This window comes from Poeciliopsis prolifica, unplaced genomic scaffold (genome assembly GCF_027474105.1).
Source record: "Poeciliopsis prolifica strain line A6 unplaced genomic scaffold, Auburn_PproV2 SCAFFOLD004, whole genome shotgun sequence".
NCBI classification, from domain to species: domain Eukaryota; kingdom Metazoa; phylum Chordata; class Actinopteri; order Cyprinodontiformes; family Poeciliidae; genus Poeciliopsis; species Poeciliopsis prolifica.
The window spans coordinates 17,528,956-17,556,350 of NW_026562379.1; the positions used below are offsets into that span (position 1 = coordinate 17,528,956).

General features: G+C 38.2%; 2 protein-coding genes across 11 annotated transcripts in view; one reads left to right on the top strand and one right to left on the bottom strand.

The window, feature by feature from the left end:
• Positions 1-15,437, top strand: part of LOC129358720 (MAP/microtubule affinity-regulating kinase 4-like) — a 49,818-nt gene extending 34,381 nt beyond the window's left edge. For 3 of the 9 annotated variants that reach the window (XM_055027819.1, XM_055027817.1, XM_055027818.1), the window contains exons 14-19: positions 287-390; positions 3,278-3,550; positions 5,561-5,643; positions 10,157-10,201; positions 11,059-11,098; positions 12,064-15,437. In XM_055027819.1, the coding sequence (XP_054883794.1) occupies positions 287-390; positions 3,278-3,550; positions 5,561-5,643; positions 10,157-10,201; positions 11,059-11,098; positions 12,064-12,412 (894 nt within the window). In that variant the 3' untranslated portion in view covers positions 12,413-15,437. The remainder of the gene's footprint in view (positions 1-286; positions 391-3,277; positions 3,551-5,560; positions 5,644-10,156; positions 10,202-11,058; positions 11,099-12,063) is intronic. The other 6 variants (XM_055027822.1, XM_055027823.1, XM_055027820.1 and 3 more) reach the window with 4 other exon arrangements.
• Positions 15,438-16,185: 748 nt separating this feature from the next.
• On the bottom strand, positions 16,186-22,724 carry LOC129358721 (creatine kinase M-type-like). 2 transcript variants are annotated; one of them, XM_055027826.1, is made up of 9 exons: positions 22,596-22,724; positions 21,379-21,488; positions 21,192-21,288; positions 20,885-21,039; positions 19,835-19,967; positions 19,589-19,760; positions 18,627-18,750; positions 17,598-17,787; positions 16,186-16,748 (listed from the first exon to the last, which is right to left on the bottom strand). In XM_055027826.1, exons 2-9 carry the CDS (start codon positions 21,475-21,477, stop codon positions 16,570-16,572), a joined length of 1,149 nt encoding a protein of 382 aa, XP_054883801.1. In that variant the 5' UTR covers positions 21,478-21,488; positions 22,596-22,724; the 3' UTR covers positions 16,186-16,569. The 2 variants fall into 2 exon arrangements, with proteins under 2 accessions (XP_054883801.1, XP_054883802.1); XM_055027827.1 differs by having other exon boundaries at positions 21,379-21,544; positions 22,596-22,676.
• Positions 22,725-27,395: the final 4,671 nt, after the last annotated feature.

Sequence of the window (27,395 nt, forward strand, 5' to 3'; positions counted from 1 at the left end):
TTTTGCACTTAAGATAAAAAAAACCGTTGGCTTTTTTCTTGTCTTAACTTGACCTTGTTCATGTTCTGTCAAAATAAAATCTCCCATTTAGCTCCTGTTTTGCCACCCAGTTGTCACAGGTCATCCCTGCACTGTGTTGATGTTTGTCCTGCAGAAAGAGCTAAACATTTCAGTGAAAAAATGAAAAATCTGATTAACTGATTAATCATCAGAAGGGTTGATTACTGAAATAATTGTTAAGTTATTACCAGACCTAACAGGTTTGTATTTTTGCACTTTCTTCCAGAATAACATCCCTGCCAGTGCCATGACTCGCAGGAACACGTACGTGTGTACGGACCGATCCGGCGCCGACAGACCATCTCTGCTGCAAAACGGCAAAGAAAACAGGTAAAACCTTCGGCCTCCAGGTGCATTCACTGATTCTCTCTGGGTACTCCAGAGAGTACTGATTCAAACGTTAAGTTTTTATCATGGATTCCAGTTTGTTTGTTAAACTCTGTTTGCGTTTTCGGGCCATTTTGGTCGTCTGTATCCATTCCACAGCCAGCTTGGGATCATTTTTCTTACTGAGACGTCCAAGTTCCAACCAGTGAGCTCATGGGGGTCCAGAGTATGGTGCCGGGGCTATTTGTGGTCCTTGAACTGATTTTGTTTGATGTCAGTGGAGAGTTTTTACTTGTCCTGAGGGTAAAAATCTTTAACAACATAATTTTTGTACAATGAAAACATTTTAAGCACAACACAAAGTGTCTGTATTTTTATTAATAAGCTTCTATAATAAGTAGAGCCATGTTGATCCAGAGACTTTTACTGAAAAGCCGACTTTGCTGCACTTAAATCAGCTTTTATCCAATTAATTAAACTTGTCTAAATACTAGTAGGAGTTTTGATCCAGATCTTATTCTGAGAATTAATTTGTTCAACCTAAATGCCTAAAAAATTTTATTTTACTTTTATTCTGTCCTCTTCTGTCTTCAGAGCTTAAATTTCTGACTTGTTGAACTAATAAAGGATGAATTTATCTCATGTTAATTGATTACAGACTCTGCAATTAATTCAGTTAAAAACTTTAATTCAGTCCCTTCGCTTTAATTATGTGGCAGAGTTCACCTCATTGTATTTATAGCTCATATTTTTAGCTGAATTATGCTCCTCATTGCTAAAATACTGAGTGAATTTTGAGTTTAGCTGTAAGATTAGTGTTTATAAGTCATATTTAGAGGCGGATAATCTTCCTCCCATGTCTCTTCCTGACAGCGATGGGAGGAATGGACGATCACTTTAAGCCAATAAGAAAACATGTTTGAGTTTGTTTTCTGTCTTCTTCCATCACTTGCTGCTGGATTTGGGTATTACAGAGGCAGCCTTTTTGTCTTGGTTTTACGATTCATCGGCTGGCGTTGGAGGGAGTGTGACAGAAAGGAAATGTGAAGTGAAAGGAGTGGAGCAGTCGGATGTGTCCTAACGTGACCCTCCTGCTGCCCCATCCATTACGCGCCGCGCCGATCTCAATCACATCCTCAGTGGCACGTTTAGATCAGAGGCAGATTCTTTCAGAGCTAAAATGTTCGTCTTTATTTGTGTGGTGGAAAAAAAAGATATTATTTACAATAAAAACTGTGCAAATAATAGCGGAAACAAAGAAGATTTTCCTTCTTATCTGAACATGTTCTTTCAATAAATGGCCGTTTTTTGAGTCGGCAGTTTCTATTATTATTTTAATTATTTCAGTAAACAATTAATCATGATTAATCGTTTCATCCCTAACTGAAGAAGAAAAGTTTAGCTCTTTCTGCAGGACGAAACATAAATTTGGTGTAGGGCTGAACTGTAATACATCCATATCTATATTTTTATTTGGAGTCTGTATACGTCGGTTAACAATTAATCAATTACTAAATTAGTTGATTATTTGAATAAATGATTAATCATGATTAATCGTTTCAGCCCTAACTCTATAATGGTTGCTTGTGAAGTCAGCAGGGCTTTCCAGAACATTTCTGTGCAGTTGTAGCTACAAAAAGGAATTTATCCATCAACCCGTGTGGTTTTCATGACGCCTCAGTGATTCCTGTCTGCCTCGGTTGGCTTCATATGCCAGCTCCATGTGTTTCTCATTGCCTCACATATGTCTCAGACTTTTTTGTTCATACTACAACTAAGCACAACTGAAGGGCAGATTTGGACTTAAAGAAGAGGAAAAGTCAGATTTATGCCTCATGTGATGTCACCAGATGAAGTGAAATGTTTATTTATTATTTATAAACTTCATCACCATTCAGCTTTAATTTCCATCAAAATAGACAAACAAGCTGGAAAACTAGCAGTTGCTATAAGTTAGAAATTATATCAACTTTCAGTTTAGAAGTTGACGCGTCTCCTTTAAATCAGCCGCCCTGCTAGTTTTCTGCAGCTTCATTTTTTCTTTGTGCTTGTTGGTCATCACCAGCCGCCGTTTCATTGACGTTAAACGATTTTGCTCTGCAGCGGCTGCTCTCACTGTTAACTCGTCTAATGGCTCTGGCCGCTTGCACTGTGTGTGAGGGTGTTATCTAGAGCGTTATGAAAAGCAGCCTGAGGCCACCAATGAACCACGGAGTGTGTGTGTGTGTGTGTGTGCGTGCGTGCGTGCATGTGAGTGTGAGATAAAGTGTTGACTGACAGGAAGGAAATTAGATGTGAATAAACGAATGGGATACGTCATTTATGCTAAAAAAAAGAAATCAGGAAGATTACGATTTCTACAAATCTTATTAATTATTAATCATATTATTATTAATAATATCATTTTTTATTGACTTCTCTCTTAACTCAGATTCCACACAGTCAGACTTAATTAGCTCTGCCTTTATGTTGACCCGTTCTGTTTTATGTTCACGAATGTTTTGGGTTTTAATAAGCCTCTTAAAGTGATGACAGCTGCCTTTGTCAATGACTATTGCATATTTCATGACATTTAATTAAATAGTTTGTATTTTATATATATAACAGCAAAACAGCCAAAAAAAGGATTTCTATTAAATCTAGACTAAAAACTTGCATCTTTAGCGTTGCTTTTGAAACATAACTGGAACACTGACTAACATATTTGATGATTTTGACAAAATGTAATGTTTATTTCTTGTACGTGTAATGTTATACAATTACCAGTTAATTGTAATGTTAATTAGTAACTGTATGATGCTTTTATGGTGTAAAGCATTTTGAACCACCTTGTTGCTGAAATGTGCGACACAAACAAACCTGATTCCTCCTGCTCATGTGTTTCTTGCAGCACCTTATCCCACCGCCTGCCGCCGGCCTCGCCCTCCTCCCACAGCATCGCCAGCGCCTCTGGCGTCTCGTCCGCCACGCCGTCGTCCCGCCTCTCCAGAGGATCCACGGTGAGGAGCACTTTCCACGGGGGTCAGATCAGAGACCGCCGGCCTCCGTCTCACGCCCCGCCGGCGTCCCCGACGCTGTCTCATGACGCCAGCCCGCTGCCCCACGTCAGGAGCCGGGCCCCATCCAACCTGCTCAGCAAGATCACCTCCAAGCTGACCCGCAAGTAAGAGGAGATGCTGAGGTTCAAAGTGGAAAACATTAGAGAGCATCTGATTTTAGAGTCACCCCTTCAGACCTGATGTCCACTGGAATGGACAAGATGTGTGTCTGGGTTTAAAAAATAGGGATTTTGTCATTTAAATGAATGTAGTTTCTTATTGACCAATATTGGCATCCGACAATATACTGCAAAACTACAAAACCGTAACAATTATTTTTGGTCCAGTTTCTAGTGCAAATATTTTAGTTCACTTGAAATAAGACAAAACTAACTTGTAAGTAACTTCTCAGCAAGAAATAGGAGTTTGTTTTAGGCATCTTTCATTAGCAGATCAGAGCATGAAGTCATGCCACTAACATCCAGCAACGTTTTAAAAAATTATCCTTTTTACTGCTGGAAATGAACCAAAAACAATTTATACACCAATAAAATAGAAATGAATTGGCTCAAAAAGTTAAATGAATGTAAACATTAAGGCAAATTTTATACTAATGTTTTTTCTGGTAGAAAAAAAATTCACTTGTTCAAAGTGACATAATTACTGTGAATTTTGATGGAAAGAAAAGACAAATTTTATCTTGGCGATTTTGGCCGTCAGTGCAGAAAGTTTGGACAAACAAACAAAAAAAAAAAGTAATTTTTGGTTAATTTTGTCTTTTTTCAACTTTACTACAATATTAGCTCCAGAAATTAGACCAAAACTACTTGGTAAGATTTTGAGTTTTTGCAGTGTATGAGCAAAAGGAGAAGGAAGTGTCTATTTACCATCAAAAATGTAAATTTAATTCATGGCAGCCCCATGAAACTTCTCTTGTAATTTTAAATACTTACAGTGATAGTATTTGAAGTTATTTTGAAAATATTTTTCATCATTAAATTTTAGGATTTTTGTCAGTCGAGTGTCCATCTGAGTGGACATCAGGACTGGGGTATATTAGCCAATGTTTAATTATTTAGGGTTGGGGTTAAGAAAAAAGTACCTGTAAGCATTTTACAGTTTGTTTGTGGTTTCAAAATGTATTTTATTTCACATTTTATTTTTATTTTTATGAGTATAAATGCTGACTTTCTTGAACTGCTTGCAGTTTTTTTTATGCTGAAGCAGAGTAAAAAATTTGTTTTGTTTTTTCTTGTTCTGTTGATAAAAATTAAGTCTGAATGGGTTAAAATGAACTTTTTTCAGGATCTTTTATATTTTTAACATTTTAATTTTATTCATTATTTCTGCAGTAACAGCACTTTTGATTTGCTGACCTCAACACAAAGGTCATACAGCTAATTTGCTGCCTCTTTCAGTCATTTCCTTAACCAGTACTAACCTACCAGCCTTAACCAGAACAAGTCAAATTCTGCCCACATTAATGCAAGGCCTGGGTCTAATAGCAGTGCAGCAAATCTTAAATATGTAACCTGCTCAAATTCTCGATTCCATCTTGACCTAAATGCAGAGAAATGTGCCTAGTTGGATGAATGACATATTAGGATTTAACAGTGGGTAGTAAAATGTGTAAAAATCTTGAATTTAAATCATCTTTACACCTGAAATGGTTTGAAAAATCATAAAAACTTAATTTTCTTTGAAAGAAAAACACGTTTTTTGTTTTTCAAACTAGCAAATTTATTTTTGTAATTTCAAGTTGCACAATTATACTGATATCCCATAGTTTATGTAAACTGTGACATGGATAGTATTTGATAAAACATTTTAATTTCTATCACCTAGAAACAGTTTGACCCAGGTCTGCAGCTCAGATTGACTTACTGTATGTTTCTTATGGTCTGCTGTTCTTGGCTGCTTATTGTTGCTTTATCTGTTTGATTTCTTTAACAACTTTGGCCTTTTCTTACCTTTCACACCTGCCAATCTTCTGCCCTGTCTTTGCATTCTGCTGAAATTGGATTCTTCTACCTTTGCTTCCTACTCTGTCATTATTTTATCCCTGTCACTTTTCTTTCTTTCTTTCTGCCTCTAACCTCCCGTTCCTCTCATCTTCTCTTCCTCTTGCCTCGCAGGGTCACTCTTGACCCTTCTAAACGTCCGAGCTCAAACAAGTCCATGTCGGGCTGCACCCTCCCGCAGGGGACAAAAACAGTTAGTAAGTTTTCCTTTCCCATGTTTTCTGGCTGCATCTGTCTGTCTGCCTGCCCCACCCTCCAGTGCCTCCGTCGTCCTTCCTTCTCCCTCCATCAGCTGTCCGTCGCAGCTTGGGGTTCAGTGGTGCAAACCTTTACCAGAGGTAAAGCTGCTTTATATGCAGGAAGTGTAATTCCTGCTTTAGTTCAGCTAAAGCTAGTTCTGGGCGACTGGAATATTTCCACTAATTGAAGATTTAATTTTTGGAAAATTAGGGTATTTTTGTGGGGTTACCATAATTTCCCAGGGCGGCCATCTTCTTTGACAAGCATAGGGGTGGGCAATATGGACTTATAATTTTACCACAATATTTTGCCTTAATATTGTGATAAAGACAAAAATGATGATGAAAAATAATTTATCACTTCCCTTTTTAAGTAACTGTATGGCTGTGACTGCATGGCGCCACAAGCACAAATAATGTTTTTGGGGAAAACATTTGAAATTTGCTTCTTCTGGGCGCCACTATCTTAAAGAAGTGTGATTTATTTCACTAAACTGCAAAAATTAGCTGCATGTTTTCAAATGTACTGATATTTACTGATGCTCTAGTTTAACAAACAAAGGAGAAAATAGTAAAAATAACATTTACAATGTCAGGTTCTTAAATTTTTCAACATGAATTGAATACTTTTTAAAATATATAATCAACAGTTATTGTGTGTAGTGTTGTGGTATTTCTGTGTTGTCGCTTTTCAATGTCATTCATTCAGTCATGTGTCTTTATGTTGTTAATCTTTGGAAATGTTCATTAATCCCATTTCATTCACCTTTAATGTGACTCAGTGTTTGAGTTCTTTGTTCTGCGTTCAAGGCACGCTCTGACTTTTCATTCCCGTTTTTTTCTGAGGGAAGTTGACTTTTAGTTGTTTCTTCTTGTACAACAGCTTCACCTCAGAGGTTTCTGTCTGTCTGTCTGCGTCTCTGCTGGCTCGGCTTCATGCTGTGCTGAAATGATGCTTGAGCTGCAGCGCCGCCATCAGCTTACAAGGAAAAGCCGTACTGTAATGTTTTCTTTTTTACATGGGTTATGCTTCCTTCTGACTAAGTGATGGGTCTAAGTGTTGAGTCACAACAGACTTAAAGTTGATCAGGAGACAGAAACGATTGAACTGCTCTGGTCCGGGGCATCATGGGTTTAGATATTGCCAGGAAAACCAAAGGGACGAGTTCCAACTTACTGATGCAGAGAATGTCAAAGTGGAGTTTGATCACAGATAAATTGTTCTGTGATTCTTTTGTTTTTTTCCCCTATTTTCTCAATTTTTCCTGTATTTTTCTTATTGTTCATTTTCTTAAATTTTTTTTTACCAATTTTTTTCTTTTTTCTTTTTCCTAATACTCTTTTTCTTTTGTTTCCCTTTTATTTCTTTTTCTCTTGCTCTGTTTTCTTTTATTTCCCCCTTTTTTCCTTTCTTCTTTTATCAATTTTTTCTTTTTTCCATTTTTTACCATTTTTTTCTTGTGTTTCCTGTTTTTTCTCATTTTTCTTTTTTCCCCCCTCTTTTTTCCAAATGTGGCTTCAACTACATGAATAATCTTTGCAGAGTTTTGGAGTGAACCAGGTCTGTTTGGCTCATATTTCAGGTTTCAGCATATGGTGAATGTTCCAGTGTAGCTTGGTTAGTTGTAATTTTATGTAGAGATGGTCACTTAAAGCACTTTATTCATTCAAGGTGCAATATTTATTTTATTTGTTGGTGCAATATTATGGACTGTCTCTTTATTTCCACATGTATTTAGCATATAGAAAAGCAAATTTCAACTTCATTTAACTTTTGATCTCTTTTATATGTACTTGATTTTTTTGGTTTGATGTTTCTTTGTTAGGCTTCAGATTTTTCTCACTTTAGATTTTATTTTTCAAAAAACCCTAAGAACCTCAGAGAGCAGCAGCTTTCTGGAGCCTTTAAACGTGTTTGGGGAAACATTTCCGTCTGTAGCTCTTCAGCCTTGAACCTGTGACATTTAAAGCATGCAGCATATGTCTGTGCTCTCTGCAGCAGCAGATGCTTGTAAGAATCGTCTGAGCCTGTTGCAGTCATCCTGACTTACTGTCCCGGCATCACTGCTGCTTTAAATCAGGATTAGTTACATAACCAGGATTTATCCTTCTGTTAAACACGGATCACACACACCTCTTTCTTAAGACACATGAGGCTGACTGGTGACACCATTAGCTTCTCCGTCTCTTTTTTTCCTTTTCTACTTTCTTATTTCACTTGTTAGAGGCAACATTTGTTACAACTTGTTTGCACCTTCTTCTTAACCACTTAGAAGACTTAGATCTAGCATTTTGTATTATTTTTTTAGGATAATAGTGAACATAAATGCATCTTTTCAAATGTCAAGGTAATTTCAATCACCTTGACATTAAAAGTTGTAGAAAATCTTCTCTGTTTATTTTCTGCAGTTATTTAGATTACACAGTTATTGATCATTGATTATTTAGGCAGAGAGAATAATAGTCTAGGTTTTATTTTTATTCAGTGACACAATGCAGAGACAAGGCAGTTATTGCCGATATTAGAAAACAACAGCTAATAGAAAAGAAAAACCTTTGTAATTTGCTTATTTTCTTTTTTTAATCTGTAACGTTAACTACACTGGGAACAAAAGAGGATTTTCTAAAGAACTTAAACTTGAAGAAATATTTATGTTTTATCATCATAATACAATGGTACTTTTTTTTTTCTTTCATCACACTAATAACAAACACCAAATTCATTCAGTCTATTTGTCAGATAAAATCTTTTAAGATTTTTACTATTTAGATTCGTGGATGATTAATTTCTAGTCAATATCCTTACTTGCACGTTCTCAAGCTTATATTTCGATCCATATTAGGACTTTGTGTGGACCTCAGTAGATACTTAATTTTCTGAATTTGGACATTTTGTTCTGGGAGTGACTTATAATATAACAAACAAAACAAAAAATAATCAACATCAAAACACACTTAATCATAGGCAATGTAAAGTCAGAAACAACTTCCGCTCTAGTTCATTGCTTCTTTGCATGGTGCTTAATTATGTGTCAATTTATGAAAATGCGATTGATTTAAGCATGTTCTCATTTAAACCTACTAAGATTACTTCTATCCGTCTTAGTATCTGCATTTATGCCTAACCCTAACCCCACCTGTTTGTCCCTAACCTGGGGGTCTGCAACCTGTGGCTCTTTGAACTTCCCACAATGACTCTTAATAGCTTTTGTTAAAAAAAAGTTTAACAAAATCAGTCTATGTTTTTAAATATAGCAGCAACTGGATATTTTCGCAGTTTTCAGTTGTTTGCACTGGATTTTCACAAAGAATGAAAATCTTTGTTTTCCCACCTGATAGTTCAGTAAGCTCGGTTTGCTTTGGGACCAAAATTGGAACATTTATTACATTTCCAGCTACTGCTTTTCACATTTTAGTTTGAAACCATGTTTCAAACTACAGTGTGTTTCAAACTACATTGTTACTAAACTATGTGTCCGTCCTCGGCTGTGAGGGTGCTGCACCAAGATCCACTGAAGGAAGCAACACAAAAACCTTTGAAAGAGACACTGAGCGCAACTTCCTTCTTGTAAATAAAAATGGAGTAGCATCAGAGCGGTTGTAGGAGGGTTTCTTTTTTTTTAAGTTCTCCTGCTGGAACTGGATTAGCTTATTTGTTTTCATTGTATTTACCCAGAATGCCCTGCACTTTAGTCTGCTTCCTCTTTTGGAGCGGTGTCCAGTCCAATTGGCATCGTTTGACATTTGTGGCTCTAAGAGACTCATTTGGCTGTTCTCTGAGCAAAATGGGTCTTTTGGTTGCTAAGATTGCAGGCCCCTGTTCTAACCTAACCTTAACCAAAACTTAACTCACATTCTTCCTCTAAACCAGGAGTGTGCAATCCTGGTCCTCAAGGGCCAGTGTCCTGCAACTCTTAGGTGCCTCCCTGGTCCAACAGACTTAAGTCCAACAGCTGAATCACCTCCTCAGTGCAGCTTGACCTCATCATTTAACTCGGGTGTGTTGATGTAGAGATGCATCTAAAAGTTGCAGGAGACCGGCTCTCGAAGCCTGGAGTTGCCCACCCCTGCTCTAACAGAACCCCATAAAGGCAAAATAGGAGGCTACCACAATAGCACCGACCTTTGGTCCCTATAGAAATAAAGGTCTTCAGGGAGTCAGTGAATGTATTGGGTGGTTGGCCCAATATGTAGCATAAACAAGTACACACACACACACACACACACACACCCACTGACTCTTTGATGATGTCCCTTTGTTACAGTATAAACTCCATCCCACTCCATCCAAACTTCTCACCTGCTTCATGTTGTTTCTCCTTCATCCAGTGTTTCAGAGCAGCGGAGGGTTCTGATGATTTAAGGGTTCAGGTTATTCTGTGTTGTAGAGGAAGTTTAGAGGATATTGGTATGTGTTGAATTGAAAATATTTGATTGGTTGCTAATGGGTCGTTTTGTTCTTCTTCTTGAGGGTCACAGACCAACCTGAGAGAATCAGCAGATCTCCGGTCACAAGGTGAGTGCAGTGAATCCTGTCTGTCTCACATATAATTGTTAAAATCTTCATGTTTGAAATCGATTTGGGTGAAGTTGGTTTCCAGTTGAAAATCTGACAAGCTGCATTTACAATTCAAATGTGCTCAAACCTTTTGTCACTATTGCTCTAATTTTGAAGAAACACAATTTTGCAACTGCAGTGTTTCTATTACATGAGAAAAGTAGAATCACATGTGAATAAGTTGCACGTGTGAATGATGCATTGAAAAGCTTCTTCTTCCGACTGCTTCCAGTTTTCTTCTTCGTCTTCTTTGTGTTTTACACCAGTTGTAACATCCAGTTGTTGATCATGTGACCCATGATGCACAAAAAGGTGTTGCCACTGCAGCTTTGCAAAATAAACCAATTTCTGTATGGCCAAGAAAAAAACACCTCATCCTCACTCTTTTTTTCTTCTTTTTTTTATTCTTTTTGCCCATTTTTTGCTTTTTTTCCTCATTTTTTTCCTTTTTTCTTTTCTGTTTGGCATTTTTTCTTTTTCCCACTTTTTTCCCATTCTCAATTTTGTCTATTCTAGTCTGTTTTCCATTTTTTTCTTCTTAATTGTTTTTATAAGTTTTAGCTTTTTTCTCAAATCCCTTTTCTCTTGCTCTCCTTTTCTTCTTCCATTTTCCTTTTTTTCTGTCCCTTTTCATTTTTCCTCTTTCCCTTTTCCAGTTTTTTCCTTGTTTCTCCATCTTTGTAATTGAAGCATTCATTCCTGTGAAATGCTGCTGACAGGAATCCAGCAGGATTACATCTGTTACATGTTTCCTGTACATCTGCGGCTGGTAGTTTGTAGTTTATCTTACTGAAGCTCTCATTTGCTCCTCTCAGCCTCAGCCGCTCCAGCCCAGTCTCAGGGTAAAAGCAGCAGGTAAAACAGTGGCAGGTCAATGTAATCTATGCAGACTGTGGAGTAGAGCGTGTTGTGATAGAACTAAGAAAAATGTTTACATCCTATTTGCACCTTAGAAGGGTTTTAAAGTGTGCGGGGTTTCTTTTTTTGTTTTTAGAGTTATTGTAGATGAACTGTTGTGAATTTGCATTTATTGTATCTTGATGTTCTGATGGTCACATTTGTCTATTATTAACCTTATTTTTTTCAATTTTAAAGAGACAAATATGTCGAGAAGCTATCTGATTTGTTAGAGGGTAAGAATGTAAACAAACGGCAGCAATAGTGCTGTTTCATAAGTTTACGCACACAATACTTTTTTAAAGCACCTTTTCATTTTCTTCCTTTCCTTTTAGCTATTTTTCTAATGTCTTTGAAAACTTTTATTGAAAGCCAGGCCTTTTTATAAGAAAAACATACAGAAATGAATCAACATTTGACAGTTTTTCCTGTCAAACAAGTTTATATTTCACTTAAATTGTACAGGATGTGCAAAAAATAGGAAAGTCAAACAAAATCTGATGTTTTAACAGGCGCTTTTCTCTATTTCTGTGCTGGAGGCTCCACTTCTTCTTTTCAAACCTGTATGGTTGTATAACTGCGCATGTGTTTGAAGCCATTTTTAATACCAAGTGTAAACTTTGAGTTGGGGGGCGTGGCTAGCTGCAGCTTATTTCGATTTAAAGTGACAGAGACACTAAAACAATTCAAAATAGGCAGAACTGACTAAAATCTCATTATCTAAAAGTGATTTTGTGCAAAATATGTTCTGTTTAGAGTTATCTTGACATGTTCAAGGAAGAATAAAAAGCTACCTTTAAATTTAAGCTACCCACCATAGGAAGGTGGACAATCTGATTAAAAATTTTTGTTCTCGTCTTGCTTCCCATTTTTTCAACTACACATCCTTTCCCCTCTGTTTAAATTTCACTCCCTTCTTCTAGTCGCCATCTATCTGGGCATCAAAAAGCGGCCGAGCCCCGGACCCCCCGATGCGGATGGGATGTGAGGGTCCGGAGCCCCCGGGACCCGGCCGAGGTGGTTCTGGCCCTGCGGGAGGCGGCGCAGGGCTGCGGCTGCCAGGTCCACCTGGCCGGCCCGTTCCTCCTGTCCTGCACCCACGGCGCGGCCGGCGCCCGCGTGGCCTTTGAAGCCGAGGTCTGCCAGCTGCCCAACGGGCCGGGTCAGAGTGGCGTGAAGTTCAGGCGCCTGTGGGGGGCGCCGTTGGCCTTCAGAGACATCGCCGCCAAGGTGTCGAAGGAGCTGGAGCTCCGAGGTGAGGCGGGTAGGTGACAGACTGACACTTCCAGAAAAACACCCGCAGCTCCCAGACTCCTCCCACTCACAGCCGGACGGACTAAAGATGGCCCTTTGACCTCCGACCCCCGCCGAGCTCACACATACACAGCTTGAGGCCATAGAGTTGGACTTTCTTTTTTGCTCAGATTTAACTTCAGGTTGCTGAGAATGACGGGAAACGTGTTGTTGACATTGTTTCTGTCGCTTGTCATCATTCCTTTTTAAAGAGCTGCTATTTAAATGTTTTTTTTTTATTATTATTTTTCTGTGTAATAAGTTCATTTTTTTTGCTTAGTGCTTTGAAAATAGGAGGAAATTTGCGACTGTTGTCGATATTGGAAGCAGATGTCACAGAGGAAACCTCCGGCCACTAGGGGGAGACATGCAGAAATGCAGGGACTGCCAACGGACTAAATGGAGCGTAGTTACCTTTCCTCTGTCTGAATACCTGCTGAAATGTTTGCGCCACCTTTTTATATTGGTAAAAAGTAAGTACACCCTCCTACAGTTATAAAGTTTGCCATGTAAGGACATAATAACATTGTTTTGGACTTAAATTGTCATTATTTATTCAACAAATATGAAGCCAAGATAAAAAAATAAAAGGCAGTGTCTTGGAAAAACTAAGTACACCCTGTGATTTAGTAGGCTTTAGGGCCTCCTTTGGCAACACTTTGTAGTAGATAGTCTGGTAGATTCAGTTCTTTCTAGTTGATTAAATGACTAATCAAACCCACATCATGATTCCTCCACCACCGTGCTTGCCAGTATGTTTTAAACCATGTGCGCGTGGTTTTTTCTGAACATTTCTGCTTTGGTGTCATCTGTCCAGAGCTTCTTCCAGATGAAGCATTTTTACATTTTAACAATGAGATCTTTTCATTTTGCTTCTGCATTTTGGAGATTTTTTTTAGGGCTGCATCGACTGCAATTCATCAATCTTTAAAAAGCCTCAATTGACTATTCAAATTTTGGCCTCTACCAATTTTGTTTTTCTGAAATGTCACTGAAGTTAGCGACAAAGTTGGAGGCAACGGTTTGGTTTTTCAGATCTTTGCAGAGGTAGATAAGATGTAAGTGTTCATTAAAATTGGCAGCCAGCTTAAATATTAAAAATACTCTAAATGTTTATAGGAAAAAAAAAAGTGTTTAACTCTCAGTTGGGTGTGCAAATGTTTCACACACTAATCTGGATCAATTAATGAAATTTGACAACTTCCCCTTTAATTGGAAGTGAACATTTAATTTTTCCACACACATCTTTCCATTTGGGTTTCATTTAGTTCGAAATATGATTTCTGTCATTGAATCTTTTGTGTGGTTCTCTAAGCTCGAGGTTTGATGCAAATATTTTTTCAATCTAGTAAAGTTCAAATCACATTATTTTGTCCTGTTTCTTAAAACTCCAGAATTAAAGGAGGGTGTACTTTCTTTTTACAGTACTTGGGAAGTGAGCAAAACTGCCAAATTAAAAACAAAAAACAATAACAATTAAATTGAGCTCCTCCCCAACACTAAGCTTCAGTCAATGATGAAACTGGTTTTTTACATCATTATTATTATTATTATTTTCTTTTGCAGCACCAATATAATTCAACACTTAAATGATAAACAGGATTTGGTTTATTTTCTGTTATGTTGTAAAAACTAAAGAAAATAAATTCCTTCATTAATCAACAGCTTTTTCTTCCAACTGCACAACTAAACTTTCTCCCACATCAACATTAAACTGGCTCAGAACAAACTGGAGCAGTTGGTGCTTCCCTCACTCTGTTTAGGGTCCAGACTGTCTGATTGTTGATGTTTAGAGAAGAAAAGCCCCACAAAGCCAAGCATCGCGTGATTTACACCCAACTGGACTTCAGCTACTTCATCTGGTTAAGTTTTGATATTTCTGGAATCTTTAAATAGATTTAGCACTTTTTTTTCTTCATATTTTCAGTGGACTGAATCTTAGCCTTTACATGCAACAACTGCAACTCCTGGCAAAAATGTTGAATCATGACACACTGAGAATATTTTGCAATGAAACAAAAAACATCTGATATGACCAAACATTATCCTCGAGTAAAAATAAATGCTTCCACTAAATAAAATGCTATTTAGTGTTAGCTTCCACTAGGTAAAGTGTGATACCAATATGTTACTTAGTGGAAGCTCGCACTAAATACCTATACTAACATGCAGTGGAAGCTGATGGTAAATTGTTACACCAAAGTTTAACCAAACTAATATCACTCAAGTAAAAACACAGAGAGTGCAGTGCAGTAAAACTACTCTTCAAAGTATTTTTTCACTCAGATTAAATGTAACTGAGTAAATTTATGGAGCTTCTGCCCACTTCTGTGTACAACAGTTGGTTATAATTAATGGTTTTTCTTGATCTACTCTTTTTTTTTTCTCTCTGGGGAAATGAAACCACTTTCCATTAATTATAAGGTCGTTCATGTTTCTTCAGGTTACAAACATACTTCTTTTTTTTTCAAATAGATTATTAAACATCCTCCATGAGATGTGCTTCCATATTTTTTGCCAAGAGTTGTAAATCTCAGTTGTTTCTTGATTCTTTTCCATACAAGCTGTAGATTTCGCAGCACTACTGGTACGACTGTTCCCCTGTTAAAGTTACAGACTGTTAACCAATCAGATTGCTGATTCAAAATGCCAACATCCAAATCCCTGCATCACTTTGATGTAACAATTAAGATATAACAAAGTCTCCATTTTGTTTTATGTCAGGTACTTTGTTGCTCATCTCTAAGAAAATCAACTGATGTTTGTGGAGTTTTCTGATTACTGGTTTCCGTCAGCGTCTGAAAGTGTCAAGCTGTGATTTAGAGGCTAGTGGTTCAACTTTCTGTTTGTTTATCGCTCTGCCTCATCGCCCCAAAATGTTCTCACCACTGATTACTTAAGTCCAACATACCGCCGGCTGAGACACCAGAAACCACCGACTTGCAGTCCTGCATGTCTCCTAGGATATAATGTGTGACACAAAATAAAAACCTTCAACCTCTGACATATTTTTATTCTTTCTTCTTTATGCAGATTTGGGGAAGATGCATAGACTTTGTTTTCCAACCTGTGTAACATTAAATTAGAATAAATAATTATAATTTGGGGAATCATGCAAAGACAGACTAGAGGGTTTATTTTAAGGCAAAACATCATTGTAAAATCTAAACTAACATACCAGGAACAGAATGGTAGCTCTCCACAAGACTGGTTCATTCCTGTAACTTACACATAATGTAAGCAGTTTGCTAATGCTAAAGCTTTTTAACATCAGTTAGCATGAGCTAAAGCAAATGCTAACTGATATACCCAAATGGTATTTAGTGGCAGCTAATGCTAATGCACTATACCTGCACAATATTTAATACAAGCTAAAGCAAAAGTGGTATAACAGCACAATATTTAGTGGAAGCTAAAGTGCTTTACCAATGCACTATTTTGTGGAAGCTAAGCGTCTGAAAATGTCAGATGCTAACATGTTAGCGTTTTCAGACACTAAGCGTCTGACATGGTATTTAATGGAAGTTCATGTTAAGGCATTTTACTAACATGGTACTTAGAGGAAGTTAAACTGAAGTGCTTTACCAACATGGTATTTAGCAGAAGCTAACGCTAAAGCACACTGACCCAAAACAGGAGAAATTGTCTCTTACAATAGATTGAAAAAATGTTGTGTGTCTGTTTTTACAGCAGTATACACAGATTTAAACTGTATCTTTGGTTTCTATGAAGAAAAACAAAAACAGGATGAGTTGATTGTTACATGGGGCTTTGTTTTAATTCTCCAGTTATATTTTACAACCAAAAAAAAAATATTTGTACACACATAGCCACGACCAGACTATGCATAGGTTGATCCCAGGATGTTACGAAGGAGATGGGAAGATAATTTCAGTGAGAAGAAATTAGATGGATGGGGAGAAAAGGCAGAAAAAGTAAACAGAAGTAAGAAATGGAGCAGAAGGAAACGTGGAGTGTCTTTGGATGGAAGGAAGTCATCAGCAAGAAGTAGCCGTTTGGCCGAAACCAGTAAAATAACTTTACAACGAGACTACATGTTCATTTTTTTTTTTAGAAAATAGAAAAAAAAAGAACCAAACACAGACAGTCATTTCATCATGGGTTGTCTGTCCGCTTTACTTCTGAGCGGGGATCATGCCGTCGATGGACTCGCCCTTCTCCAGCTTCTTCTCCATCTCCACCATGAGCTTCACGCCGTCGACCACCAGCTGCACCTGCTCCACCTCGGAGGAGCCCAGTCGGTCGGCGTTGGAGATGTCGAACACGCCGCCCACTGAGGCTGTGTCCACACCGCCTGGAGGACAGAACAGATGAATGAGGCCTAGTCCAAACATCACTGAGTCTTTTTAAATTCATGCTGGAGAGCAAAAACTGCTCATCGACAATGACTAGCATTGGTTTTAGCTCTCAAGTTGTTAACGCTCTGAATCTTAGAGTTAAAGATTATATGCATGATGTGTAACAGAAAAACGGACGCAGTGCTTTGCTAGTAATTGTCAGGGAATCAACATCGAATCATCGTGGCCAGAAGTAACTTTTTGTTTTGAAGAGGAAGAAGACAATCGGCAGAAACAGTTTAGCTTAAATATTTAGTATTTTGCTATATATGGCTGCAATATCCAAGACCATCTGTATTTACACAATAGATCAGAAATCACTTTTTATTATTTGTTCAACTTTATGTTTAAAAACCCAAAAGGTCCATAAGATATACATAAAAATTAAGAGACAATCAAAGTTTAAAAAATTATGGACAGTGTAGGGAGAAAACTGGCTTGTATTTTTCATTTGTTTCCCTCCATACGTTTTTGGCGCAGAATAAACTTTTTGATACTAATATGCAGCAAAGTGCATAGTAGAAACACAACAGCGCCTCCTACAGTCAGAATATATAGCAGTCAGAATATTATGTAACCAGAGGTGGACAGACAACCAAACACTTCATAATGACATTACTCAAGTAAAAGTAAAAAGCACAGCAAAGTAAAGATGATGCTTTTTATTTTCTTCTCTACCCTAACCCTAACCCTACCCCTGATCCTCACCCTACCCCCTGATCCTAACCCTACCCCCTGATCCTCACCCTAACCCTACTCTTTTTTTTTTTACTATCCCCCTCTGGGTGAAACACCAGTTGCCGTACCTGTGCCGCGTTTCTGCAGACGCAGCCTGGTCAGGATCTCCTCAAACTTGGCGTGCGTGCTGAGCTTGGGCAGCTTGACGTGCACGCCGCCGCGCAGGCCGGTGCCCAGGTTGGAGGGGCAGGTCAGGATGTAGCCCAGATGCTCGTTCCACATGAAGCCGTGGTTGTGCTTCTTGAAGACCTCCTCAATCTGACCAACATGGAGAGAAACTGAAGTAAATATATACAGCTTGTTTAATTTTCATTAATCCATAAAATAAGTTCACTTTGCTTCTGAGCTAACTGAATATTTAGTTTGGTGAATGAAATAGTCTGAAAAACACATTTAGTTCTTAACTAAATATATAGTTTGAAAGCTAAATATATATATTTAAATTAAATACTCCTAAATATGTAATGCATATTTAATTTGTGAAATATTAAAGATTGATATTGAAATTAAATATAGTTTCCTAACTAAATATTTAATGTTATTTATAGTTGGCCTGTTGGACTTCTTCCATATATTATTTGTTAATCATTTTACAAAACAACAGAAAAAGCAGATTGTTTACATTCAAGCTGAATTACTTAAATATTAAATGCTGTGTGAAACATTCTGATATTCAGATGTTTATGATTCGATACTAAATAATGAAGCAATCCTCCGTTTGAGAAAAGGAGGGACAAATGTTTGTGCCTCTCAAAAAAAAAAAAAAATGCTCTTATTTCTGTAAATATAACAAGAATTTTTTGCATTTTTTATGCACCTTGAAGTGTAATTTCTCCAACTACAGATATTGTTTGTAAAACAGTCTTGGACTGTAAATCAGCTAATTTGGGATTAGCAATCTGGTTGTAGATTTTATTCGACTGGCAGTTTCTGGTCTAGGTGTAACTTTTTTATATTATTTTAAGTACATTGCTTCTTCTGTTGTCAATAAATGCATAAGTCTGACTGCTGAAGCAAACCTGACGTATTTTAAGGAGTCAGTTGGAGGTTCTGTGTCTGTTTTTGAGCAGCTCTGAGGTTTCTGAGGTGAGTTTCACCTTCTGCAGGCCAACGCAGAAGCGTCTGAAGACCTCCTTCATGTTGCCTCCCTTCTGCATGGAGATGACGCGCAGGTGGTCCTCCTCGTTCACCCAGACCAGGAAGGTCTTGTTGTCGTTGTGCCTGAAGAATAACAATGTTATTCAAATCAAGGTGCAACAGAAAACAGCTGGAGATTCAACTCTGATAAGGCGATTCAGACCAAGTGAAACAAGAAGATGCAACAGAATTTTCTTATTTGGTGAACAAAGAGGATATTTGGTTACTATAAAGATGTATCAAACCAGGGAGGCTGAAACGATTAATCGGATCAATTGTGATTAATCAATTATTGAAATAATTGTCAACTAATGTCAGTAACTGATTAATTGTTTACTGGAGTTTATAGACTCAACATATTTGCATTTTCTGAATGAACAACACATTTAATGCGATAGTTGAACTGAAACTGCAAAATACACACATTTTGCATTTAAGATACAAAAACAACCATTTGTATGTAAATATGTTCAACCCAGAACTTCTCAAGTGGCAGTTCTGGCTTCTCCTGGTTCAAATTCTGTAATGATTAATCAAATTAATCATAATTAGTCAATTATTGAAATAATTGTCAACTAATTTAGTCACCAATTAATCTTTAACTGGAGCTTACAGACTCAACAAAAGGTAATTTTCTGAAACAAAGGCAAAATTGTACAAAGTATCCACAAAATCTGCCAATATTTCTATCCGATTAATCAATTAATCAGTAGAATAATTGATAAATAAACATATTTATCTCTTGTTGAGCATACAGACTTAAGAAAAGATCATTTGCTGAAATAGCAACACGGTCAGAGCTGTAATGAAATCAAAACTGTACAAAATAGCTGCAGAATGTGCCAGTATTTCAATCAGATTAATCACTTAATCGATGCAATAATTGATAACTAAATTAATCGTTATTTGCAGCTCTGCTCACCAGATGCCCCTGGCGTCGGGCCAGTCGCGGGCCATGCCGGCGCAGGTCAGCAGGGGGGACACTGGCTTGTCAAACAGGAAGTGATCAGCGATCAGCTGCTCCTGCTCGGCGTCGGTCATGCCGTTCAGAGGGTAATACTTCCCCTTGAACTCGCCGTCCAGGGTGGACAGGGCTGCAGGGGGAACGGTGACAGAATATTCAAAGAGAGAATGTAAAGGTGGGGATGTGAGTCAGTTTGAAGCTCACCCTCAATGCTCAGCTTCTCGATGCCTCTGCGCTCTCCGCGGCTGTTGTGGGGGGGCAGGGTGAACCCCTTGATGCTGCGGCCGGTACGCACACGGCTGGACAGCACGTAGTTGGGGTCCAGGTCGTCACCACCCTGATGGTGCAAAAAGGGGAGGCTATTTTTTTCCCCTTTTGCTTCAATTGCCATCATTATTTAGGTTTATGAAAAGTTTTTTTATTCATGTTTTACTAAAAAATGAACAAAATTACAACATTTTGCTGAAGTCACTACTGAGAAAGTCTCCTAAACATACTTTATAAGTTGTATAGTTTGCCATTAGGGTTAGGGAAAAAGCACCTTAAAAATATAAATAGGTGAGAGTAGAGGCCCCATTAGATAATACATTATTAATTTTTCAAAAGTGAAAGTGTTTTGTAAAACTTTAAAAGCATAACTAGAAGTTGACATTTTAACATTTTGACATTTCATACTTTTCTTACAGTATTTTGTACCTATAACCTTTTTCCTTATTCCTACCATTTAATCCCAATATATCTTCATTTATTATACTCATGTTAATGAGTATAATAATCATGTTCAGGGTTTAACATTTTGGTGAGCTAAAGAAATACATTTCTGTTAAAAAAACAACTATTAAATGGTTGTGCACATTTATTTGTAGATTGTAGATAAACATGGGGGCCTATCTAAAGCATAATTAAACATTTTTTATATTTAATGTAAAATTGTGTTTTTATTCTGAACAATATCCTAAATTGTCCAGTGTGAAGAAAAATAATATTTAGATTTCAGGAATGAAGCATCCACTAGGTGGCAGCACCTTATGGGTCCAAATTGGTAACTTTTATACATACAGATGATGGAAACATAATCTTATCATAAATTAGACAAAATTACTAAAAAAAAAAAAAGATGCATTGTAAACCAATTAACATCAAAGACTGATAAATTAAGGGTTGAAAAAAATGATGTCCTCTTTGAATGAAGGGCCCCATGACTGTGTCAGTGTTTGGCCCTGCCCCCCCAAAAAGCTAAACCCAAGTCCTTACCTTCAGGTTCTCGAAGTTCAGGTCAGTCTTGTGCTTGTCGGTGGGCTTGTATCCGCCATGACGGTCGGAGATGATGGGGTCAAGCAGCTCCTTGAAGACCTCATAGGACTCCTCGTCTCCGGCGACGCAGCCCACGGTCATGATGAAGGGGTGACCTTACAGAAACGACACTGGAGAATTAAAAAAACCTCCTGGAACCATCTTTGAAGGTAAAGATGATTATTCAGATGTTTGCTTCAGTTAAGATAAGTCTTGAACGTAAAATCTGCTGTTGTGTTTGTTTCTTTGCAGACGACTATGTCTTTACCTGGGTTGTCAACACCAGTCTGGATGACGTCATCCACGGTGAAGCCACTAGGGGTGGATTTGCCCCTCAGCTTGGAGTAGATGTCCTTGGTAAGTACCTGCAGTAGATACCTCACTTACTCCATTTCCTTTATTGGGAGCTAGTTTTGCTTAAAGGCTAATCTTTGAGGCTAAATATGACGATGTACCTTGGCCATGTGGTTGTTGTGCTGAGAGAGATCGGGGAACTCCTCATCCACAGAGAACTTCATCTTGTAGTCGTTGTGGCAGTTCTTCATGGCTGCCATTCTTACTTTGTCTGAGGAAGTGGAGAGGAGGCTTTAAGGAAACAATGCGTACGCATTTCCTTGAGTCCTGGAGTGAGACAGAGACACTTACTGCCTGCATGTCTCATCACCTGTCTCTTCTAGACAGGCTGGATTATATATAGCACCATGACCATTAAATAAAACCAATCATTTTTCAACACCTTTTTTCTGAATTTAACCTAATAATTTCTGCAAAAACACAAAATTAGTAAGTTAGGTTTTAGTTTCTAGTGCAAATATCCTACTACACTTTAAATAAGTAACTTTTCAGCAAGATATAGGAGCTTGTTTTAAGTAAATAATTCCTTAATATTGATGAACAAATTCCATTTCCACTGGCAGATTATTTTACTTATAATATGGGAAATATGTGTTGTAATAAGTGAAATAATCGGCCAGTGGAACTAAAACTTTTTCATCAATATTAAGAAATAATTATTTGCTTATACCAAACTCATATCTTTGGTTTATCTTTTGTTGAAAAGTTTCTTTTACGTTAGTTTTGTCTTATTTCAAGCGCATACAGATAATTGCTCTAGAGACTGAACCAAAATTACTTGGTGATATTTTGTGTTTTTGCAGTGCTCTGTTGACCTTCAAGCATTACTTGTTAATTTTTTTAAACGCAAAGCTGCACCTTGTGAGGTTGCAGCTGCAGAATCAATCGGTTAATAGTCTGAACTAACAGTCTCTGTAAGGTCAGCTTGTGGAAATGCATCAGACTCATGAGACCCGGTACACCAAAAGGTCAAAGCATGCATGCCGCACAGATGCCTCCATACCTTCCAACGGCTAAATCGAGCTCCCTAAACTATTCAGAGATGAACCCTAGTGCTGTTCTGCAGGCGTCAGCAGCAGCTGATGGATAGCCACAACTGTTTGCATGACACTCTCCTATTGCACGGTTGACTTACTATGCAAAAAAGACTCAAGTCTTTCAAAAGAAAAAGTTTTAGAAGTTAAGTAGGTGTAGTTTGTTTCCATTTGTATTGTCTAGATTAGGAAGAAGCAAGGAATTTGTTTTGATCAAATGATTGCTGAAATCCTCGACACCTTCTTAATTTTCATTTAAAAATATCAGTTTGCTACTTTATTACCTGCTTAGGAGAAAAGAAAGAAGTAACAAATCCTGGGATCAGATCCTGTTCGCCCAATGTAGGGGTTGCCCAGCTCTGACAGGTGACTGACTAAAGCCTTTATACCCGGATCTCTGGAACTATTGGACGGTTAGGTCTGGTGTCTCCTCGTTCCATTGGTGGAAGCAGCTTTTCTGGGCATGGACGGGTTCCTAAAAGGCAAGAACAAACATCACACAGAGCTGGAGAGCAGAGGCGAGGCAACAGCTGCGAGCGCCTGGTCCAAACTTTCACCCTCTGCCTCCTGGTTGCTGCTGAGATATCAGCAAAGGGACCCAATCTCATCAGATTCATGCAAAATGCTTTCAATTTAAATGTCTTACCCTGTTGTTTTTATTTTATGAATCTAAACTAATGTTATTTACAGTGTTTTATACCAAGAATCAACATTTTACTTTGGTTTTAACTCAAGATCCAAAAGTTTGGACATGTGGAGAGTTTACTCTGCTTGGTGTCTTTGTTACTGGAGCTCCAGCTTCATTTCAAGAAATTAAAATAACTTTGATTACATCATCCTGAAAGCAAGAACAGATTAGATTTCAGTTCATGTACGACTCTGCCACTTAGCATTTTCTGAGTTCAGGTTCCTTGACTCTGTTCTTTGAATGAAATGTCGTGTTGTGATGCACAGTGATGGCCTGCTCCAGTTCAAAATATTTGGTAGATCAGAGAAGGAAAAATTTCTCTTATTCAGGTCACATCTACTCAACATTGGCAGAAAGATCAAAGATTTAAAGCCTTCTTATGAGTTTAAACAATTTCTTTCTTACAGTTTAAAAGTTAGTTTTCCCACTGTCATGCTTGATCCTTGGTGTTTAAATGTTTTAAACCAAAGTCAGACTTTGACTCCACTAAAAATAGACTTTTATGCTTAGTTCTGATCGGAAATGAACAAATGAGGTACACAGAAAAATATAAGACCGACATAATCAAACAGTGGCTCTAATTAATCTAAATTGTTTTAGGAGTCTTCCTGTTGATACTCCATAACCAAAAAACTGAAAGCATGAGTGAAAGAAGCTTAACCACACAGGGAGGCTTTAGCATTAGCCAATGCTAAATGCTATGTTAGCAGAACTAATGTTTCTGATTAGTGTTTTAGGGTTAGTATGACTAAGGTTTTAGTTAGCAGTGCCCACCACTGGTTTGAAAGTCTAACCATAACCCTATCCCTATCCCTAACCCCTGACCCTAACCCTTCCAACATATTACTGTGGGAAAATAACTAAATCTTTGTTGTGAGTGACTAAGATTTGTTGTGAATTCATCATACTCAAACTGTCTAATCATATTAGCCTTTATTAACGTCACTGAAATTCCTATAGGTTGCAATATTTTGATTTTAAGACATCAAAAACGTCAATGTTTTTGTTGAATTTATTACAACTTTTTAGCTTAATTAAGTGAACATTATGGAAACTAATGATTATGCAACTGATCATTAAAAAGCTCAAACTGTTTTCCTTTTACTTCCCATGTAAACAAAACCATTTAAACTTGTTAAAGTGACATGCTATGCTGATGATATCTTACTTCATATAGCAAAACTAATTTCTTGCCTCATTCTAAACATGATAAAAACTTTATGTAGGAAAGGACATACAGCCGAAAACAAAGGTATTATTCATAGATGTTTTGCTCATTCATAAGTTTGTTGCATGAAATTAGCACATGTGTGTTGTGTTCAGGAGTGCAGGGATTCACACAGTCACTCCTTCATTTAGCTTCTTTGCTCTAAATCACCACTACTCTCCAGTTTCACAGCTGTATCCTGACCATCCACAGACATGACTTTCCAAATTAGTCTCCTTCTATGTCACTGCATGAGGCTGACTGCGTGAGCCCCAGTCTCCTGTGAATGAATGTAGATTACCATAACAACTAACAACGAACGGGGCATTAGAGGGTATGCCCAGTCAGCTGCACCTCATGTGCTTAGAACCAGCTGTTAGTTTGAAACTTGAACCAGTCAAGTGTCCAAGAGCACTTTGGGACAAAAAAGAGCTGCATGGAGTTGGGAACACCTTGTCGTCCAGCTTTGTCAACATTGTTTGGTGAGTGTGTTCAGAAATTTGCCCAGAAAAGCATCACTGCATTCAAAAAAAAAAGAGAAACTTTTTGAAATAAAAAGCATATTTAAGATCAAATGCAAAATGTTTCTGTCAAATAACAAAAACAAGCCATGGATTTAAAACTCAGATTTTCACTCTGCATTGCATGCTTTAACAGCCACGCCCTCTTAATAAAAGCTTAAAGGTCATCCTGACTGACATGTGATATGCACTGCCCATTCAGACCAGTTAGCTCTGCAGCTCACTTACCTTTGTGGCACTGGTCCAGTATCCCAGTTTAGACTGTCACTCAATACCCCAGCACCAACCTCCTGTCTCCCCAAACACACACATACGCAACCAATGCAGATCCAAAAAGGCCCAAAGCCCTGCAGCTGCCCCACAGAGACAGACTCTCAGGAACAGTTACATAAATCAGCGACATTATATTAAAAGTTACCCAGATCTTTTCAGAATAAAATGCAAAACATCAACACAGATGAGTATTGGAACGCTGAAATTAGTTTATTGGTATAAATTAAACACTTCCTGGTTAGGCGAGTGAATTGAATGTAGCATCTGTGGGTTATGCATCAAATTAGTTTGGAAGCATTTCATGTTTTGACTGTAATTTTGTGTTTTAAGAAGAAATTTCTGGATTGCAGTTTGAGTAACTTTGCAGGGGTCACCCTGTATTACGTGAAACTGTTTTTGGTTGGTTGGTGTCGAGTCCAATGGCAGGTTCTCTTTCACAGCATGAGCCTCAGGGAGCAGTTGGAGGAAACATGAATTAACAAGTTCACACTCAAGTACTGCCAGGAACAACTGACAGTTTTGGCTGCCAAGATAATTTACCAACACAGAAGGCCTATTTTCACACAGAACAGCAAGACGATGAATGAATTTAAAGGTCTTTCTTCCTATATCTTACACTCCGAGGGAACAATAGGGAACTATCTCCGTGGATTCCTAATCTTTGACCCCGGTTGACACTTTCAGACATGCAAGTCCTGATCCAGAGTTGCAAGAAATTATGCTAGCAGTTGGAGGAGCCCACAAATAGACTTAGGCATTTGTTAGACAACTGTGTGGACATGAGTAGACGCAAACCTTCACATGAATGGAACGAACAAGACCTGATGTTCCATAGTTCTCAAAATAACATTCGCAATAAAAAACAGCAACCTGTGATGCAAACTATGTGCTAAAAGTAGCGGCTTTTGGAAGTTCATTCATTCAACAGCAGCATCTTTCTGGGTTGATATTCTCTTGGCCTCAATCTCAACAATTGTGTTGCAGCAGTTTTCTGTTTGCAGCAAACTTGAGTCTTGATGCGTGATGCATCCTAACCAGTTCATTAATCTGGGGTTCATAGTTTGAGTCTTCTGTCATTTGTTGCCAAAATTAAAGCAAATACGAATGACATGTACACATGTTGGCTTTTTCCAACTGATGATAATCTTAGTGCTTGTTTACACTGTACATTATGGGTCCATACCTTCCGGTACACTGCAGTCCCTTCTTCACAAGTGTTTCTTCAACTAGTTCTTTCCTACTTGGCCCCAGCCAGATTTGTCTCTGTTACCAAATCCTGCGGGCCAATAAAAGTCCTTCCACTTTTATTGGCCCGGCTTGTGTGAGCTGGGCCAAACCAGGTAATGCAAGCAAGCAAATTGATTGGCAGCAGACTGCATTTGTTGATTGGCCAATGTTTTACGTCTCGGGACAAGCAAAGCCAGTGTACAGCATTAACCGGAGGGGCAACCTGCTTCAAACACTGAGAGACTTTATAAATACATCAACAGAACGTCGACCACAATTTCTGCAGATTCCCTGCCTGCCCATGGTCCTATGTTTCTGCCCCTGTTCACACCCACATAGTGAGGAACACACTGATAATGGACACACACAACTTGCATAGAGTGAGTTTTGACAATAGACAAGCGGCTTACTTATGGTCTGGTGTATTCAGAATTGCATTTCCACCACCAGTTGGACTCTTGCTAGGCAGGTGATATTAAAGCCAAATGCTTAACGTGGCATCATACTAGTGCAACAACAAACGGGATGCACTAATATGACTTGTGTTTGTCATAAGTAGTGACAGTTTTCTGTCATGGACCTTGTGTGACGCCAACTGCTCCACCCTAAATGTACCATACCATTATGGTACCATACTGTCTGGTGGCAACGATGGGAGAAGTTTATCCCATATTATTGGGTTGCCAATTTGATCCCCACTCCATCCATCTCTGCTGTTGTTTCCTTGGGTAAGACACCTCACCCAAGGAGGTTCTGACCTGCTGGTGAAGGTCAGAGGCACTGGTGGCTCCAGTGCATGGCAACCTCACTTCTGACAGTGTGCACCAGTAGCTGTGGCTACTATCCAGTCACTGTCAGCATGTGAATTTGTACATGAATGGATAAATGACTGAATCCATTCATGTACAGTGTGAAGCTCTTTGGGTTCCTCTGGACTTGATACAGGACTGCACAAATACAGGGCATTTACCATTTTATCACCATTTCACCAATATTCTAAAGACCTCCACCATCTGTCCTAAGGAAGGGCACCTGGAATGGTGTGTTACAAGTTGGCTTTTATGATAAAAACAGACAAAATAACTTACCAAACCAAACTGACCCATACTGGTCAATGGAAGTGAGGCATTAGAGTCTGTTCTTCTTGAGACAACGCACCAAACCTTCC

Excerpts from the sequence above, each read along its gene's own strand:
- LOC129358721 (XM_055027826.1), bottom strand. The coding sequence starts at position 21,477 with ATGGCAGCCATGAAGAACTGCCACAACGACTACAAGATGAAGTTCTCT. Across the intron at positions 18,751-19,588 it reads CCCGACGCCAGGGGCATCTG|GCACAACGACAACAAGACCT; the intron begins GTGAGCAGAGCT and ends GTTATTCTTCAG. Across the intron at positions 17,788-18,626 it reads TCTGCGTTGGCCTGCAGAAG|ATTGAGGAGGTCTTCAAGAA; the intron begins GTGAAACTCACC and ends CATGTTGGTCAG.